The 20,261-nt window shown below is 38.9% G+C and overlaps 1 protein-coding gene across 5 annotated transcripts in view; it reads left to right on the top strand.

The window, feature by feature from the left end:
- The window catches only part of ZNF704 (zinc finger protein 704), a 105,010-nt gene that overhangs the window by 15,256 nt on the left and 69,493 nt on the right, over positions 1 to 20,261 (top strand). For all 5 annotated transcript variants that reach the window (XR_004243679.1, XR_004243675.1, XR_004243678.1 and 2 more), the window contains exon 2: positions 4,916 to 5,163. Coding sequence is in view for 2 of the 5 variants with exons in the window: in XM_032128180.1 (XP_031984071.1) it covers positions 4,916 to 5,163 (248 nt within the window). In the remaining 3 variants the exon portion in view is untranslated. The remainder of the gene's footprint in view (positions 1 to 4,915; positions 5,164 to 20,261) is intronic.

Here is a 20,261-nt window from a genome sequence, read left to right as displayed (position 1 = left end):
TCAATAGTTTGTTGTATTTCCATCTGTCTGTATAATCTATTGCAAAGCCTGTTAAAAATTACGTTTCTGTTCCTGCTGTGTCCAGAAGAACCTGAATCCACAGGTTTCCTCAGGAGATTTGAAAGAACATAGGTAGGAGTCAGTTTTCACATTTGAAGATACATTTCCATATGGTTGAGTCACATAGAGGCAAATAATGCTAATATTCTTGGGAGTTCAATGCTTTCCGTTGTATAGGAAGCACAGACATCTTAATGCTTGTTAAATGCTAGTGAGCTATTTGAAAATAAATAACTTCAGTTTTTAAGCGGCAGTGCACTTAAGCAAGGGAAGTCGATAAAGTCCAGTCAGGTTGTACTCCAGGGGTGACGTCCATAATCTGTCAAACCTAAGTCTCTGTGTTTCCATATAAATGTGATAGGTCTACTTATTCTAGTGTTTGCTGATCCTTAGAATAGGCAATTCAGTGCCTGAGTTGTCTTTTTGATCAATAATTTTTTTGCTGTTCAGGGTAAAATGCAGGCTGAAATTTAACTGAAATTGAAGGAGACTGAGGTTTGACTGCAATGTCAGCGTCTTATCAGGACGTGCTCTTGGGCAGACCAAAAATTGACTGCACATAAGTTAAGGCCTAAACTGCTGAAAAATTGCAGCCTGCACATCATTTGTAAGGAATAGCAAAAAACATCTTTAAATTCGTCAGGTTGTGCCAGTGTCAAGCATGCTCCATTTGGACAGGACTTATACTGCAACATGTGGTCTTGATGTGGAGTTCAGGACCAGCAATTTGGTTATGAAAAAATACCATCACATAGAAGTTTCTATAAGCAGGTTAAGATAGGTTTTGCAATGAAAAATTGTTAATATAATGCTGAAAGTAGTAGCTGTGCTAATAATTTAGCTGTCACATGGATTATTAAACTTTGTCATTTAATAATAATGAATCAAGCTTTAAAGTAAAACTCTTAACTTAAAAGTAAAACCCTCAATCTAAATATATACCATTGTCTTGATAACTTCAAAACAGAAATTGAAAGGCTTTCTTAATAAAGTTTTTAGTTAGAAACCAAAGCAAGAAATGGTTTTCAGTCTTTGCAGGATGATTACCAAAGGAGTAATGCCTCATCAGACCCCAGCTCTGGCACTGCCCCATGCTTGAGCACCAGTGGGGAAGGCATGGGTAGTACCGTTGTTTCTAAGCAGCAGAGTATCCAAAGTTTCCCTTGCCCCATAGTGATGGGGGCGGGGGGGAATTGACAAAGGCAGATGAAGGTAACTGCAGAGAGAAACAAAGCTAATTTTTAAAATTTACAGGTGGTTTATAGCTGCTGTTTCTGTAACTGAACTTTCGAGTGATGTTGGTTGCCTGAGGCCAGGTTGTGAAGGACTCTGTTGAAAGTAAGCTGAAGGTTGCTAATGGCTTAAGGGTGAAAATACACAATGAATTGCATAGAAAAACAGCCTATTATCAAGTGGCTTGTATGAGTGATAATTCATCAGGTGCATGAAAAAGACTTAAGTTTTACCATCAGTTGGTACTGGAGGCAATAAGGTGGCAAATTTGGAGGTATGATGACAAGAAAAGCTGAACCGTTAGGGAAAAATGTAATGATGGAATTTGAGAACAGCAAAGGATGGAGCAATGTGAAGTATTGGAAGTAAGCTGAAATAAAACAGTGTCATAGTCTCACCTTCTGTCTGTCTGTGACGTGGGCCTAGGCAGGTTGGACTAGATCTTCCACAGAATTTTTGCTGAAATATTCTGGACTTGAAGGACCACAAGCCTCAAGTTAAAAGAATATGAAGGATCTATGAGAAAAAATAAAGTTACTGATAAAATATGACAGAACAGTTAACTATCCAGAAAGATATGTTGGAAATTCTCTGTGTTATCTCTGAACTATGAGTGCTGGTGAAGCAGAACTTGAAATCAGAGGAGTCCTGGTCATTAATCAGTATGTTTGCCCGGAAGTGATGAACCTGATCATTCAAGTGACTGTGGCCCTCAGCACTCCTCACATCAATGGCTGCTTGTATAGGAGGTTGGATTTCCAGCAAAAGACACCACACACTTCAAGGCAGGGCAGGTGTCTCAAGTGGAAATGGCTTCCATAGACATGGATGAATTAAAATAGAAAAACTGCCTGTGGAGTAGGAGAAAGCTACTGGAGAAAGCCCACCAAGGAAAACTCTTGGCTTTCTCTCATGGTCACCTGATTCTAAAGCAGAAATTTATATGTAGTCAGTCTCAAGGGAAAGTTTAAAAAGAAGTTAATATTTCCAAGCATCTGTTGAAAACTGAAGGAGAGGAAGGAAGAGAGTTAGTCTAAGCGTTGGATTTGGGCTTCTGCTTTTCCTGGCCATTGGCTGAAGAACCTGAACTGCTTCTGCAACCTGAGCATTTGCTCTGTGATTTTTGTCTTTCCTCACTTCCATAATCGTGCAGGGGGCTGGCTATTAATTGTGGTATATTGACATATGAAATATGTTTGAACTGGATGTGCATAAATTTGATCTATAAGAATAGATTATCTGGTATCACGGTGCAAGTATTCTGCTATTTATGGTCTAGGCTTTATTTTACAGCTGTAGTCTGAGCTTGTAACCTACTGTCATCACTACTTAGGTAGTTTTCTGTAAAGAAAACTTGGCAATGTATGGCACAATACATTTGCTGAAACTTAGCAAAATCCTACCATTCGTAAATTGAAGACAAAAATACCTTTTTTTTCCTTGGTGCAGTCACGCACTTAGTCCATTAAAAAAACAATTAAAACCATCCTGATGAAAACTGGGTTCAGTCTGGCATTGGAGAGTAGGGAATGAGGGAGGCTGTCCCTTCCCGTGCTCTCGGCGCTTTCTACACTAAGGGGTGTAGAGAGTAAGGAGGCAGCTGCTGGTGGTGCCTTGTGCTTGTGCCCATCAGCGCCCCTGCCATGCGCAACGGGCGGAGCTGCTCCTGCCCTGCGCAGAACCACCCTCCGCGCCGGCTGAGGTGGAAATCCTGGGCAGGGAGGAAGGGAGATGTGGTCATGCAAGGGAAGACCATGTGGCAGTGGAGGGGATGGAATTCAAGTCTTATATGTACTCTTGTTTGGAGTTACATAATTTCTAGGGCTGGATAATGGAATTTGTGTATTTTCAGCCTTTTTTGTTACTTCAGTGCATCACTTATAAGTCAGTTTTAATGAAAATTGAAGGCAACTCAGCATTTCAGTTTCTCAGAAATTCTCAGGCACTCAAAAAAAGGCTTATTGTAAATCTAAGAAGTTTAAAAAAGAAAATCATTAAATCAGAATTCAATTTACGTTGTTTATATGTCTTCTCCTAATTCTGTGTGATCACATGCTGACTGTTTTGTCTTCCAGGCAGATTTTCTTGGTAATGTGTCATCTGTTTGTGTGTGAAGAAGTGTAAAGTGTCTAATTCTTTCTACTGTTTACGTTCATAAAGTAATAACTCTTGTTTTGTTCTTGAAGCAACTGTTAAAAGCCCTTCAGTGGAAGCACTAGAAACAATTAAATCATCAGTCCTAAATATTTAAGCAATAATGATGTGATACACTTTACAGAACACGGCAAAATTACTTTGGCAAGTGTTTTTCCTGTGAACTTAAAATTCATTGCACCATTTTTATCACCACCAAGGTTTGAAATCTAAAAACAGAGATATATACGCATATACACTGATTGATTTTTTTTTTTTTTTTTTTTTTTTTTTTTTTTTTTTTTTATTATGAAGAGGAGAAATAAGGTGGAAGAGTTGACATAGGAATTTCAGTTTATTGGTGCTATTACTGTCTGAGGACAACACAGCTTGGATTATTGCCACTGTAAAGATCAGGAATAATTTACAAATACTTTAAAATCCAGTTTGCTAGCTCTAGAAGGCACCTGGATTTCTCCAAGCAAGTGCATGTGGTGTGGAAGTACCTCTGCTTAAGGCGGGGGAAGCAGCCACTTTGTTGGGCCGTATTTTGCTTGACTGTTTGGGTTGGTTGGAGGAGTTGCCTGACAGATGGGTCTGCCCCCATGAAGCTGGGGAAGCGTAGCTGTCCAGGGAATGGATTTCACAGGAATATCTAGGTTCTGTGCTTTGTTTTGCTTTCTGGGAAGATGGAGTGGCTTGGTTCTGATGCCTTTTTGGGGTCTTCCCTGCAACCCTGCAATAGTTTGCTTTATAAACACCAGCTCATTGTATTCCGGAGTGGTAGTGTATTTTTTAAGACACCTATTTGCTTGGGAAGTCTTTGTTTATGGGAAGCAGCAGACCTGACAATCTGGGAAGTGCTGGCAGGCAAAGAGACAACCTGGCACTTCTCCTGGGTGTGTCCCTGCTCGTCATTGCTGGACGGGCTCCTCACAGAGATGCTGCCAGCATCACTTGCTCCCCTTTGCCTTCTGGCAGAGGAGTTGGATCATAGCAAATTATTTTTCTGCTCCTGGAAAAACCCTCACTTACAAATACAGCTGTAAAAGAATCCAGTAGGTTGCTGTAGGAAGCGCTTCAGTTTCTTGGTTATGTTTAATTGGAAAAATACTGATTTTTTTTTTTTTTTTCTGGAATTTTAGGAGGAGGGCAGCTAGGATTTATTTTGCATAGCTATGCAGCATAGATGTACGTATATTAAAGATATTTTGTTTTTAATCTGGTTTCCAACATTCTAATGCAAATACCTTTTGGATTTGACATAACGAGGTTGATAGCTTTGTCAAATGGACAAGAATTGCTTATTTTCCTGGATAGTCCTCAACATTGTTGAGAAATGAATAGCAGTTTCAGAATTTATGAAGAACAAATAAATGGTATTCACTCATTCAAATAATTAATTAGAAGTAATGCCTGTGGGTATTGGGTTGTTTCCCATTTTAGGAGAATTAGAAAAAAAATTTAATAATTGCTTTCAATCTTTCAGGCAGCCAACATCAAGCGTGAAATGACCTTCCCTGCATTTCAACAGGAGGATGTAAAAAGTGACATCAGTCGAAAACTGCCAGACCAACAGTTTCTCCTGTTCACCACAAAGGAAGAAGATTTAAAAACAGCAGAGACCAAAAAACTAAACAGAGCTCCTGAGTATGAAAAGGAAAACACTCGTTCTGTTTGTCTTCTGGAACAGAAGCGCAAGGTTGTTTCTTCAAATATTGATGTGCCTCCAGCAAGGTAAGGAGAGTTGGATTTTTTTGTTGTGTTTTGTTTAAAGCTTTATTCCTTTTTGTCCCCTGCCATTTTTTTAACGGGATATTAGATACAAGTTTGGTAAACAGCTATGAACTGCTGAGACTGGTGTTTGTGCCCAGGCAGTCCAAAGTCAATCACAACCTTCCTATTTGAGAGACCTGCTAGGAAATATAAAGTATTAGTAGCAGAAAATGAGGCCATCTTCAGAGTAGGACTTTGTATTGCTTTTGCATTGTTTTTGCTTTTACAATATGCTGCAGGTGAGATACTTGGAGAAGAGGATGTGTCTTCAGAGGAAGAGATTGTTGAGTCAGCTTCACCCTGAGAAGTAATCTTCTAAATTAGACACAGAATCATCTTACCTGCTAAAAATTTATTTTTCAAATTTTTTTACTGTCATACTTGCAGACACTTTATACTCATTGGGTATTCTGTGTTACAAGATGACACGTGCTTTTTCTTTTTCATGTTAGCATCAGTCTGTCTATAAAGATTTCTGCTTAACCTGCCTGGTAAATTTACTTGCGCAAAATTCAGTGAGAGGCCTCTCAAGTTTATGATGCCACTTATTTTGTAGTCAAAACAGATGTTTAGTTTTTTGGTTTGTTGGCTTTCTGAAAACCAGTGTAACCAGCAGGTTCTACCACATCATCCAAAACAGGATGACTTGTTTTTCTCTGGCTGTCATAGATGTCACTTGCACTGAGTCCAGGAGCATTTTTATGGCGTGTTCCCTCCTATATATGTAGTAAAAAGCTTTTAAAACCTTGAAAATGTGAGGATACTTATTTGAGATTTTCACTAGTAATCAACCCTGTAATGTCTGAGTGCCCTTCTCATTAATCCTGTGTGTCTCAAAGCAAATAGGATCATGAGAAAATGTAGGTCAGGAGGGACCTCAGGAAGTCACCTAGGCTAACCTTCTGCTCAAACTATATGTTAGCATTTCCATTTAACAACTCAGGCAGCTAAGGTACAGGGTTTAAGTGCATTTTTGTGTGTCTTCATGCAGATAATCCACTTGAAGTAGTAGTTGAGCTCCCATTTTCTATAGGTACAAGATCATCCTTGCTTGGAGGGATGGATATTTTTTCCCCAGTGAGCTGGAAAAGAGGATGAATAAACATGTTTAATGCTTTCTTTAGGCTAATTGTGACACCAGTTGTGAGCACAGGATACTTAAGATGATAGGAAATAAGTTCATTTACAAAGGTATCTTCTAAAGTTGTTCTTTCCTTCTGCATGTATTTTGTTGGGAACATAAAAATTACTGTATTATGTTGTTGTGTGTTTTCAGACATGCAGGTTGAGCTCCTGCATTAGCAGAATTAAAGAATGAAGTAGGAAAGAAACCTGGAGTTTATGTTCAATAGCATAATAAACATTTCAGTCATTCTTGCTACATATTTCCAGTGAAACTCAAGTTTTGCTTTGAAGCTGAGGTGAATTATTGGGCCGTTTGTCCACAACTGATGGGAAGAACACTTAAACTTTTGCTTGGAGATATTCCTAAATATTTGCTGCTGTAATGAAGGGGAGCACCCAGTCTCTCTTCCTCAGCAGCACAGTTTAAGTCATGTTCTCCAAGAAGACTCCATGCATTTAAACTTTTTTGCCTCTTTCTAGGCCCCTTCCAGTCTTCTGTCTAGGACTGTGCTGAGAAAGTTGCATGTTCCCCAGAGGTGAATTCCTCTTTGTCTCCTGGCAGGACTTACTGGGTCAACTGTCCTCTCTTCTGATGAGAAAATCCACCCGCCTTCGCAAATTTGTTATACCCAGTTGTGGAAGGTCGCGTTGAATTAATTAGATAATACATACAAGTACGTGGGACAAACAAGGGCTTTAGTATGGTCTTAATTTCTTATTGCTACATACACCCTCTTTAAAAAAAAAAAAAAGTAGGAAAGTGCTATGAAAGTGAAACTTGCTATTTTTTTTGTTTTAAAACCTTAGTGGAACTGAGAAGGTTACCCATTTCACTTCAGATGCCGAAGTGAAAGATAACATTAAATTTTGCAGTATCCAACTAAACCCAAGACAATATTTAAGTAATTTTGAGACAGAAGTTTATCATAGCTTCAGATTCATTATTAACAGGGGCATATGAGTATGTCCAAAAGAGATCTGAAAAAGTGTTTGTAAAAGAGCTGTTAAGAGATGGATAAATATACTTCACTTTGACCACAAAATGCAACAAAGGCCATTCCTTCTTAGCTGTTTTTAAGGATCTCAGTGAATAAGAATGGAAATCTTTGTGAGGCACTGTATCTAAAATAGCCAACAGTTCAGCAAAACACCAGTTTCTTTGAGGCATTCTGCTTCAGGGCTTTCATTATTGCTTATTGACTCTGAAATTTTAGAAATCAAAAATATCTTAACTGAGTCGTAGTGTTCTGTGTAATTGGTAGTCGGGTGCATGGAAATTAGATGTAACTGTGGACATCTGATGTGCACATGCAGGAGAGTGGGAAACCAATGGAAGAAGTGACGCTTCAGAGTTTTACTTTTCAGTAGTATCTAGGGAGAAGCGTTAGATCCACACTAATTAATAGCTCAGAGGTTACACACATAACTGGAGCCTGGTAGGTGTGGGCAGGTGTGGGCTTCTGCTGTTGAACTTGGAAGAAGGACCTGAACTGGGGTCCCTGCTGCACAAAGGTGTCTTCATTGTCAAAGTCACAACATATTCGAGGTGCTTCATAGGGCAACTCTTTAAAGTAATGGTGTCAGGCTAAGTGCAGACTTGAAAGAAGTATTTTATTGCATGCAGAATTTTTAAGTTCATTGTTTACATTTTCTGTTTCATCTTGTGACGATACTACAGACCTTTCTCTCTATGTTAGGTCCTGTACTGGAAGTGTCTTTTGGATTAAGACAGGAGGAGATCGTGACCTTTTTGTAATCATTTTTGGTTTTGGAATGCGGAAAATGAAATGAGACCTAACAGCATTCATTCTTTCCCTTTTCAGATTTCTTCATTTGTTCATTTTGAACAAAATTTATCTGAGCTAAATAGTGTTCCTTCTTCTGAAATGCAGATAAGCATAAATGAAACTGTTCAGCTTGAGCAAATGAATTGTTTGATATAATGAGGAAACTTGAATTCTTTATTTTTCCTTTAAATATTGAATTTATTGTCAGTTTTGATGCATAAAGGACTGCATCCTTCTTGGAAAAAGAGGTCTGGCTTTGAACTGCAATTATCTTTGAGAATTGAGATGTTATCTGTAGAAGAGAGAAAAATACACTTTCAGTTGATCTCCAGTTCAAACAGCAGCAGTCAAACACAGCCAGACCCATGGATCTGAGTAGTGAAAGGCCGTTTTGTCAAAAGAGAGTGATATTACTATGGGACTAATCACCTTGTCTGGTGGGCAGAAGCAAGCCCAGGTCTGCAAGTATTTCAGGTAGCTATGTCTGTAGAGGTCAAGTGTAAGCAGATGACGTCCCCAGTAGGCAGAGGTGTGGAAGTTAACAGGGCCTTCTTGCTCATTTCTATTTTCTTCAGTTACTTACCATCATGCAGCCATGGTACCAAAGCACGTCAATAAGGAAGACATGAAAGAGCCTGGACTGCTGATACAGTGGGTGTGACCTAGTGCAGGCCAGGTACACAGGGAATGGTTTCTACCTCTTGGAAGAATGAGGATAGGAGGGTGGGTGGTGGAGAGCAGGGGATGAAGTTTCCTTTTTTTGAGTGAAGTGTGAGAATAAATGTCTGAAAATGGTGGTGGTGTTTAAAGGCCATTTAAGACTGGAGTGTTTTGACCAATGGTAGCTGGAAACCCTTCAGAATTTAAATGCATTCATGTCAGAGGAGGTCTTTTCAGGTGTTCCAGGAGGCACTAGGCAGGCATCACTTCTACCCCTCTGATGGGTAGGAGCATTTGAATAAATAAATAGATTTTCTTTTGTTAATCTTCTGCTAGATGACCTCAAAATATTGTGAAATTTGTATTATCCTCTTGATACATCATTCTCCTTTTCCCCAGTCCTCCTGTACTCTGTTGCCTCTGAAGAAAAGAACAAAAGATAAATTTTCTAACTGCCTAACTTCTTCTACATAGTTTGTGCTCCTAGGGGACAAGCCACAGCCTATCGTCAGCTGCTTAAACACTTCCTTATAGTGTTAAAATAGTTATTGTGCAATAAATTCTAGTTGCTGTGCTCTTCTGTTTCACTGCTGTTAAGCAGTGACATTTGCCATGACAGTAATATATTGGATCTTTCTATCTTCTGATGCTTTTACATTAAAAAAGCTGCTCTATTACTGTGAAATTAATTTCTATTCCTGTACCTATATTTTATCTACTAATTAGTTTATAATTTAATGGAAAAATGTATGAAATAATTGAAATAAAGTAAATGAAATATCCCTAGGAATTCTCTCCAACATTGTCTCTTTAGGTCTTTGTAGAATAGCTACAGAAAGCTGGGGTAAAATTAATTTCAGCCATGTTTCCTGACCATCATTATAAAGAAATAGTACAGATGGTGATGTATTTTCATCCCTAAATTATTTTCTTGCCTGGTCTCTCCAGGAACATAGCTCTGGGCAGCCTTCTGATTAGAGTGTGTTGTTGATCTGTAAGGCCTGCTGGGCATGATTGATTATGCACTATGCATTCCAGTGGAAACATTTGCATATTTTCATAGCCACAACTCTCCAGGAGCCTGACTTCAAGATCAAAAGCAGTATCTGCTTAACTATAATAACCTCTCTGGAAGGACTTCCAATCTGCTTGTAGAGGGAAGAACCTGACAATGAAGTTGTGCTTTTCTGTTTATCCAGAGGAAATGTTTATTCAGAGACTGTCTTCTGTTACGATTCTCCATCTGTTTTAGACTTGTCCTCAGTTCTCTTGGGGGAGCTTCTTTCCTGTATCTCTCACAATTTTCACTGAGGGGATTGATGGGGCAGCTTCAGAGGGCATCAACTATTTGTTGGCTGCTGAGGATTTTCAGTCTAACTGGGTGAAAACAAAAGGCCCAGAAACCAGGCTGTGCTTCAGATTTACTGACTGTAGCTCTGTAAGCTTCTGAGCCCTCTAAGTTTCCCTGCTAGCCCAACAGCTTTTCATGGAGGTGTGATGTTTTCTCCTGTTTTTTCACAGTCCTGTAGGTTGCGTGCTCCTGTTTCTTAAGTTTCATTTTCTGTACATTCATGCTAGTTAGAAACTTTGATAACAGTTGTTTTTGTATAACAAAAACTACTCCCAGTGTCATTCCCATATTTCAGAGCTTCTGTGAAAATTCTGGTAGTTGGCAATACCATGCATTTAAAAGTAGTTTCTCCAAATATATGCACCAGCTAATTATTGAAGGAGCAAATTGTTGCTTTGTTTGCTACACTTGTTTAGTTAAATATGTGTGCTGCTTGATTGAATTTTACTCAATCAGTCGGTAGAGCTTGATTATGTTTAATATTGATGGTAAACTGCTTGTCATGGTCTGCTACAAAATGGTGTAGTGCCTTCTAGGATCAAACTGTTAATGGGAAAAAGAGTCTTATCCAAAGAGCAATCAGAGAATGAGTCTGTTAGCATATTTTGATGTAAAAACCTATGTATTTCTTGATGCTGTTTCCTAGTGCTACATTTCCTTTGCATTCTAGAAGGACTGTAGATATCCTTTGAGCTCTGGCTGCCTTTTATCTGCCTGCAGTATGCAAAAGCCATGTAGCAGAAACTTCTTTGAAAACGGTCGATTAAATTGCAAATAAAAACTCTGCAGGTAGTTACCACAGAGCCAAACCACAGCTCCAAAAGTCACCTTGCTCATCTGGAAGGCCGTCTGCAGGTTAGTTGCCTGAGTGTGTGTAGTGTTTGTTGCCATGATAGCTGAACCAGCTTCTCATGATGTTGAGACAGATGACAGCATCCCTGACAGCTTGTGAACTGTTGGAAGCTCACCTTTCAAGTGGTGAGTTGCATCAAGTCTCAAGCATGCTGGGAAGCAGATCAGGGTTGTCCCATTTTAAGTGTGGCTTACCACTGGAGTGGTTGAGCTTGATATAAATAAGCTTGTATTTCATAGTTGGTGGTATGGACTCAGGCACTGTTCAGAAGTCCCCACTGCCAGAGAGCCACAGCAATATGCTGGATAGGATTGTTGAAAGAGATGTAGCATTCCCAGCTGTAGAAAAGTTTGCTCTGAAATTGTGCATAATGTATCTTTATTTTTCAGTGGACCTTTGTCAGTTTTCCCATTTCTCTCCTTTGTGCTGTGCTGTGTGCAGATTTGACACTTAAAAGATACTTCATACTTGTCTGTGTTACTGACATCCCCGCAGCCATCATGTTCAAATCAGTTGTAGCTTCTAGAGGAACCGTTGATGTGACCAGTACAATTTATTCTTTCATCAATTGTCTTGGATATGCTGGATGGCCCATCCAGCAGGATTTTGCCAATGTTATTTTCTTGTTAAAGCACAAATTTTGGATTAGTTAACATTTTTCTTGAGGTATTTTTTTCCAGTAATGTTTGAAGCAGAAGGAATATTAATCTCCTGGATAAAGAAACGTGCTTTTGCTGTTCTTTAGTTGTAATGTTTTATATTTGATAGTAATTCTCACACAGTGGGGCATAATGGCAACTATGTGTGATTGTGGGGTTTGAGCCTGGTTTACCGTAATTGATGCTGTGAGAGCAGGATGTGATTTAAGAGTGACAGACCTAACAAGGATACAGATGAAGCTTACTTCTCATGAAAAAGTTACTCTGGTGGGACCTTTTGTAGCACCTTGTCGTCACACAGACCTCTTAATTCATTGTTCCTAGATTTCCATAGTATTAATGTTAGAAGAGGGATTTTTAACACCAGCTGGTGACTTTAGCCATCTGGATTTATGGCCGGTGTTAGTTTCAATTTTTTTTAACTGTGGACTTGCTACCCAGTGAAAAATAAAATGTGTGAAAATTTGATTGTACAGTTAAGTGTCGTAAAGCTAAGTTGTTCTACTGCCTGACATTGGAGTCTGTATTATTTTAGGTAATTATTGTTTTCAGATGGAGGCTTTGCTTGTGTATGTGCATATATACACATAGAAATACGTTTTACATTTCTTTAGGAAATACTGTATTCAAAGCACTGCTTTGAAGATTGGTCTTCATCTGTCAAAGTATAACTACTGCTCTTAAAAATCTTCTTCCACTGGTAGCCAGTACAAAAGGCTACATAATTTTATTTGTGTGATGGAAGTTGCCAACAGACCGTGATCTCATTATGAAGCAAATTTCAATGAATTCCTCAAAAGTGGCACAGAGGAAAAATGTGTCCCTAATCTGCAGCGTCCATTAGGCACTGGTTTGTGAAGAGCTGCATTCAGTCAGCACTGCTGCTCTCTCTGTTAGCCATTGATGTGAATGCACGGCTTGTTCTCAGCTCTTCAGTTCCCTTAAAAAATGGAGTGTAATTTCAAAACACTCTTCAACAGCAGGCAATATTCAATAAGAGTAATTTCTTTGTGGTTTGTGTTAGCTGTGGCACAAAATATTCCTCTTGAAATGCCATCTGTGCTGAGAAAAAGAAAAAAGTTAATGGGTACATGGTTTGTAACTTGCGTATCTATGAAAAACGTGCAAGAATGGGCTACTGTGTATATGGTTACACAGATTACACACATCATGGCTCTGTTCGTAGCTATAATTTTATTTAAATCCTGTAAAATTAAAATATTCTTGTTTCTTCAGTGGTATTGTATCACTGAGGTCATCACAGACACAAAGCCTCCATTTCTGAGAGAAGTCGTATCACTGACAGTTATTCGTAAAATGTTTTTAGAAGTTTTTGTCTTAACTCGTTTAGCATCATATGCATGAAAACGTTCATTTTACACATTTTTAAAAAAGGAGATAGAAAGTGTTCCTTTTCTCCATTTATACTAATATGCTTGCATTATGTGTACAGGGAGTTAGAAGTATTTTGTTTGTATCCCTAAGACAACTGCACTACAGTGAAACTCCTATGGCTCTTATTCATGTAGTATATAAGCTGTATAAGTGGTTTGTATAGAAGAAAGGCTATTTTAAGATGTCTTTTATTAATAACTATAAGAAATATTTATATGATTATTTATATGCATCAGACACCTGTTTTGCCTATTACTACTTCAGGTTTTGTGACAATAAGGGTGTTGTCAAAGAAGGGAGCACTTAATCACTTTAAAATACCAGTATCTAGATTAGGATATGTATGTAAATTAGATTTTACGGAAGGGCTATTTTTATTTGAAACAGAACCCATCTTCTTGTGGTTTCACTAATCTGCATGGTTTAATATAATCTCTAACTCCTCCATCTCAAATCTCTGATCATTTTGAGAACATGGTGGAACAGAAGTGATGCTAGATACTCAAGGCCTGCATGAAGCCTTTACAAGTTTTGATCAGGTGATAGTCTTTCAAAAAAGATACTATCTGATTTTGTTACTGAAGCAGCACTCCGTAACATGGTTTTGCACCACACCTGTACTACATGTGGAAAACCTTGCTCCATACCTGGATAAACAGCTGCTCTTTGGAAGCTTCCAAAAGTTTAACCTGATCACAGTTTTCTTGAGCCAACAATAAAAAACAGTTTTTGTTCTTCAAGTGTGATAGTCAAATTCAATACATAAATAGCTTTGCAATTTTGCGTGTGTCTCTATTTTAAATTCTGCCATAAGAATTCCTGCAGGTGATCTGATACTGTGACCTTGGCCCATCTGTACTTAGTACCCAGTGACCAGAACAGAGGTAGTAGCATCTTTGGGGGAAACTGTGCTTAGAATTTGAGCTTCTGCTACTGGTTGTCCCGGCAGAGAAGGTACATCCCAAAGTACTTTGCTTCTTTGCTCTTCCACCAACAGAATAAAAATTAAATATTTTGCTAAAAATATTTAACATTCCCAAGCAAATATATGTTTACACTCTGTATAAAACCAGTGTTTAGCAACATTTGTTTGTTCTCATTTTGGGATAAAACATTTTTTCTTAGTGGCTGCATATGTTCCCCTTCTTGGGGAACTGAGGGAAAAGTACAAAATAAAATTGGCAAAGTACAGTAGCAGAGTATTTCCTTAATTACACTTTTTACCAAATTCTAGGTATCTGAGTGTTGTCCTTCCTTCTCTCTGGGGGCCTACCAGAAGCCTGCATATGGCTGGACAACTGAGCTGCGCTATCTTATGGAAATAGTTGTCCTCTGCAGCATCAACACCAGCATACTGCACTGAGGCTGCTGCTCTCTTGACACATGTATTTTTTGATAATAATTTGGCAGTATTCCAGATGGTAAATGGAGTCAACAGCCAATTGATGCTTTTAGTAAGTTATTCTTATATTGTAAGCTGTTGTAACTGTTGCTCCTCATTTGATTTGGTTTGTTACCCAAAACTTAATGTCATGGCTGTTTGTTTGAGGAAGAACAGAGGGTGATATTTCGAAGAATAGCAGATGTACTGTCATTATCATCAGCTTTATAATGCATGTGTTTAGGTAGTGCTTTCCCCAGGAAAACCTCTGTTAAATACTTCGTAGTCTTAATTTTGTATGTGAAGGACATTCTTCATCCCAGCTGTGTTCCCAAGCTTATGCTCCCTGCTGTGTATGTTAATTTGGATCATCTCTTTTGTTTTCACTGTGTATTTCCAATTGGTTCCTCCCTTGAAGGCAGTCAGTGATGTAAGGTGGTAAAAAAAGGCGCTTAGTACTTTCCTATACACATGCTACTGCACTGTCACCTGATGGCTTGGTGTGAGGAGATTCCTCGCTTGGCTGCATGAGGAGGGAAAAGATGATGAAGAGGGTGTGCTGGGCCTATTTTGATATTTCTTGCTAATGAAAAGTGTCTGTGAAGAAAAGGTTTGATGACACTTCCTTATAAGCCTGTGCTGATGATTTAGAAAGAATATTTTAGCTGCTCTTTCCTAGCTTAACTCCTCAGAGCTGCATGCTGAAGTCATGGACCTTTGTCAGTGTTCTTTTGGACTAAATTATTTGTTCTCTGCTCTTCTCTCTAACAGAAAGGCTGTTAGTATGGGGAATGTTTATGTTATCTTTTGCTTCTCAGTGTTGCTTATTTTATATAATGGTGGTTGCTTTTATGGGGTTCACTGGGCCCCTGGCTCCAAGATGACAGATGAATAGTTCTCACAGTAAATACACAGTAGCTGTTAAATAATACGTTAATGGATGTATATGCACACACACACACATAAATATATTTAAAATTGGGGTAAGCATTTGTTTGATGACATACTTGTGTGCTCATCTCTAGTATCTTGAGAAATGTCTTCCTGGTATTTAATCTTTCTAAATTAATGTTTCTACTTCAAGTGCCTATCTAGAGTACTTTTAGATCACAGGAATAATAACAGCAGTAGTGAAGATGGAATCAATGTTGAAAACCCTTTAAAATACGTCACATGAAAAGGCTTGTGGTTAAACTTACTGTATTTTGTGGTATATATTTTATGATGATGTTGGCAGAAATTCAGAGTATTACAAAGGAAGATACATTACTCTCTTGCTAATCTCTGAAGGAATTATTTGCTGGTGGAATGCACAATTTTGTCATTTTATTATGTTTTGATCTGAGTAAGAAGCTTGAAGAGAAAATCTGCATTGGATGGATAATATGGGTCTTACCAAACTAGATACATATTGCACATATAATAAATCATTAGCATTAAAGCAGTTAAAAACCAAGCTTTCACATCTTGATTTAAGACATAATAAACATGTCTTGTATTGGTCCTGCAGATAGAAGCTTTGAATTACATTATGCAAGAAATGTTCTTAGTTATCTTTGGTTGGTTTTTTTTTCCCCTTGGGATGGTTTTTTTTGGCAACCTGTTGTGCAGACATCCAAACTGCTCACAGTGTTAATTGAGTTTGTCTGTCATTATTATGGCAGAGGAGTATGAGAGACAGCATTTCTGCAGTGAGGAGTTGGATTTGAGAGCCAGGGAAAAATAGAGATGCTGTGAAAGAAACCATGAGGGCTCAGTAGATGTCCCACCCACCAGTGCTACCCATCAGGCTGTGGCTTCCTTCTCTGGGACAAGGATTGAGGTCTCTGCAACTGCTGCCCCTCAGTCATGGTTGCAGCTAAGCCTTCAGAGCAGTAGATGTTGGCCTCATTTCACTGAAATCCCCCCCCTCCGCCCAGATGGAGGGGGCTGCTTGGGTACAGCTGAGGAGACTCTGGCTCCTAGGTAGTTTCTAGTATATGTGCCTGGTAAAATACAACCCTTATAACAGGGCTGCAATTCATCACAGTACTTCTGTGTCACTAGTACCTTTTAAAGTACTGTTGACTGTTGTTATTTGCCTCTCAGTGGTCTTAGAAGGGTGGCTTGCTTGCTTGCTGCAAATGTATCAGAAACAGGAAATACGGTAGATAAAATCTTCAGTCGGACTTCAAAACTAAAAACAAGCTGTCCTTCTGTTCATTCCTATATTGGGAGCAAATACTTAGCCATCCTGTGTGTTTCTGCCTTTCTTACCTGCTTTTTAAAATTAAAGCTTGTCTGAGCTAAATATATGCCTTGATGTCATAGGAACTTAGAAAGCATCTGGCCTAGAATGTTTTGTAAAATCTCCTGCTTTGTAAAATCTGTCTCACTGTGCTCTACAGCCTCCCACCTTTTGCTGTGTATTTTCCTTCTCCCACGTGTTTTCCCCAGGTTCCTTCTGTGGGTATGCCTCTTCTCTAGCAATCCCTTAAGACCACCAGTGACTTAAGGTGCTCTGCAAATCTCACCTTCTTTGAGATACTTGACATTTTTCATAGTTGCTCTTCTAAAGCATTCCCTTCAGTTCCAGTGAGGAAAAAATTTTTCTTCTACTGCAAAAGATACACCTCAAATCATCTTATGCTTCTGCAGTGTATTCTATAAACAGTGTATGGGATGAATTGTATTATGCTTAATTAAGGAATTACATAGTTCCCATATTATGCACTAAGTGTATTTGTGTGCCTGGAAAATATCTGAGCATCCTTTCCCTGCCCCACTATATTGTGAAGGAAGGCTTCTGAGAGCTGTGCAAGCTCATGGAGGGAAGGAAGTAGCTGGGAAAAAGCCAATCTGGCTAATTACATACATGAACCCAGTCATCTTTTTTTTACTACTATTTTCATGAAATTATCAAGATTTGGTATATGAGCTGATTATACCCAATTTTTACTTGGGAGAGAACAGTGAACAACTGACGAAAGTTCAAAATCTGCTTTGGTTGGTAGGAAGTATCTTCATGTCTGTGAGCTAGCCAAAACCAACAGACTTTAATAAGCAAGGGCAGATGTGTATACATGCTAGGATATGTTTTTACACAACACTAAATCACCAACAGGATAATTAAAATTTGCTGAGTAACTCCTGTGGTGAGGCCACAACCACAATGCACATTATTTTCTTTATGTAAGCAGTGAGGAACAAATTGTTTCCCATTTCTGTAAACAGTACAACCTAAAGAAAACACTAGACTTTGAAGAAGCTTATCTTTCTAACTACAAACAAACAGAACAAAAAAAATGCAAAAAACAACAAACTAAAAAATGGCAAACACAAAATCCCAAACCAAGCCCCATAAGCCAAGTGAAAGATAGACAGCCAGAAGCCTGGAGAACAACCATTATGAACACATAGTTAATTTCCTCTGTTCCTAAACCAGTTTTGTGAGTATATATTGCTAAGTCTAATGAGTTGGGTTTGTTAACGCTATACTTGAGAGAAAACACACAGAGTTATCTCTAGACAATGACAGGAGCCCGCCAGTCTGTCAGTTCTTCACAAATGTGAGTGGGTATCTGTTATGGAAATAATGTTTTACCCACTTAAGGGTACCTTGCTTCCTCCCAGCACACAAAATTTAGCCTTTTTTAGGCTATCTGGAAGGGTTGTTCATTGTAACCCAGTAGGGCAGCTCCCTCTGGAAGGCAGAGACTGTAGATGGGAGTGAGCAGTGCCAGGGTGTACACACAGTGGGCTGCTCTTGCTCTGCTGAAGCAAAGGGACTCTGCTGCCATGCAGCTTCCCTAGTTGATTTCAGTCAAAGCAAGGTCTGACCATCATCTGCAGTACCCAAACTGCAGAGAAAGGTTATGGAATTGATCAAAGACGTTACAGAAATCTAGGTGGTAATTAGGAAAGACTTTCCTTGGAACATACCTGTGTATATGTACATAGAGTAAACTCTTTGTGTTAATCTTGATGGTGAAATGGACATGCTGTCATTACTGCGGAGCCTTGCCTTGTTGATAGAGAGAATTGTTGTTATTTTAATGGAAAATATTTGAACAGATTTTAACAACCTTAAAATCAGACCATGTTCTGCTCAAAAAATATGCCCAAACTCTATCGCTTAGGATATGCATAACTGCATATTTTATTTCTGGTGTATTGCCACATTTCCTGTATCATCATCTATGCCAAATAAATGCTCACTTACTACACTGGTAGCTTAAATACTGTTGCCTCAGAGATGTATTTAGAAGATATGATAGATATTGGCATAATGTGATTTATAGCATTGGAATAGAATAACCATAGGTTAATAATCCTCCATGGGACATATAGATCTTGCAAGATCAGTAGTATTTACCCCTTTTGGTAATTGTTTGTCTAATCTGTTCTTCAAAGTCTGTACCTGTTGGCAGGTCATCATTTAGAAGGGCAGTCAGTTCCAGGATTTAAATATTTTTTCTGCTGTAATATTTTCCAATTACAGCTAAAACCTCCATCATTGTATTTGCATGCACTGCTTCTTCCCCATACCCCAGTGGGCATGGAGAACAAGATAACCCCTTCTTTATATTTATTTATTTATTTTCTCTGCCATCATTTTACATAGTGAAAGAGACACCTTTTATCCAATTGCTATTTAATATAGGTAGCATGAATAAGGTTGAAAATGAGCATCCCATGGGTGATCATCCCCTTTCATGGTGTTATAGATGTTCAGGCTCTGGCTTTCTGCCAAGGGCAAGGGATTGAAGCACCCTCCAGGAAGCTGGGGGGTTGGGTTTGGGATGGGGTGGGATGGGAATGGTACTGACGCCAGTCAGCAGAAACACACGGTTGCAGAAACCCTCGAGCATGTCGCAAACAGGAACCAAAGAGGCCTGTGGTTTCTGTGTTGCTCATGAGGACTTTTGTCGGTCATGCCTTTTAAGCAGCTATCTTTTCTGTGGTCTTATTATTATTTTCTCCTCCCTGCCTTTTTTCTTCAGTTTTAACGCAGAAGGTAAAATAGTGGCGGAGAGGATTAGAGGAGCTCCACAGCTGGTTCAGTACTTGTGTGAGGTTAGTGAGTAGAATAACCAGGTGAGATTGATGGCATTTTATTGTGCTGATAGAAGTAACCTGTTCTGAAAACTGAATCCAGAACTTGTTTTTCCACACTGATGCATTGCATGGGCACAACTTGGACCTGACCCAATCTGCTGTAGTTCATGTATGGTTGGAAGCCAAGAAAAGTACTTTTATCCACCAAAGAATAGCACTAAAACTAGTTTAGAGAAGGCATATCTGTTCACTTGCAAAGCAATAGTCTTATCGCCACTGCTAGCTTTGCGATTTAAACTGAGTAGTCTCTTTTTCATAATGCTTAATTATGCTTCAGCTGCTCTTTCTGCCCCCACCTCCTTCCTTCTGTGTTCCCCAAAATGTATGTAGGCTACCGATGGCAGAGTGCTGCTGGAGTGAGGGAGGCTTGCTTTGAGGATTCAGTGCTTTGAACACAGTTTGTTTACAGCAGGTATAAAGCAGAAGCATTGTTTTACACTCCGAAGGAACAGGGAAGTTGGCAACCATCCGTCTGTGCAGCTTTAAAACTTGATTACTCTTTGTTTGAATAGTGATGTCCTAGATAGGTTTTGACAAACTCCAGATTGCAAAACAGTGTTGATGAAGCATACGTTTATGTAAGCATGTATATGTGTATAGTATAGATAAATATACATGCATTTTTGTAAAGCCTTGTGAACATGAATTCAAAAAGTCTCTGGTTTAGATGCGTCTCAAGGGTCACTTCTATTTTCTCTTCCCCCCACCCAAAAATACTTTGATTGTCTTCTGCAGGAATTGGGTTGAAGTT

This window comes from Corvus moneduloides, chromosome 1 (genome assembly GCF_009650955.1).
Source record: "Corvus moneduloides isolate bCorMon1 chromosome 1, bCorMon1.pri, whole genome shotgun sequence".
Lineage (NCBI taxonomy): Eukaryota > Metazoa > Chordata > Aves > Passeriformes > Corvidae > Corvus > Corvus moneduloides.
The sequence above is the reverse complement of the archived record's forward strand: the minus strand, read 5'-3'. Positions and strand labels throughout refer to the sequence as shown.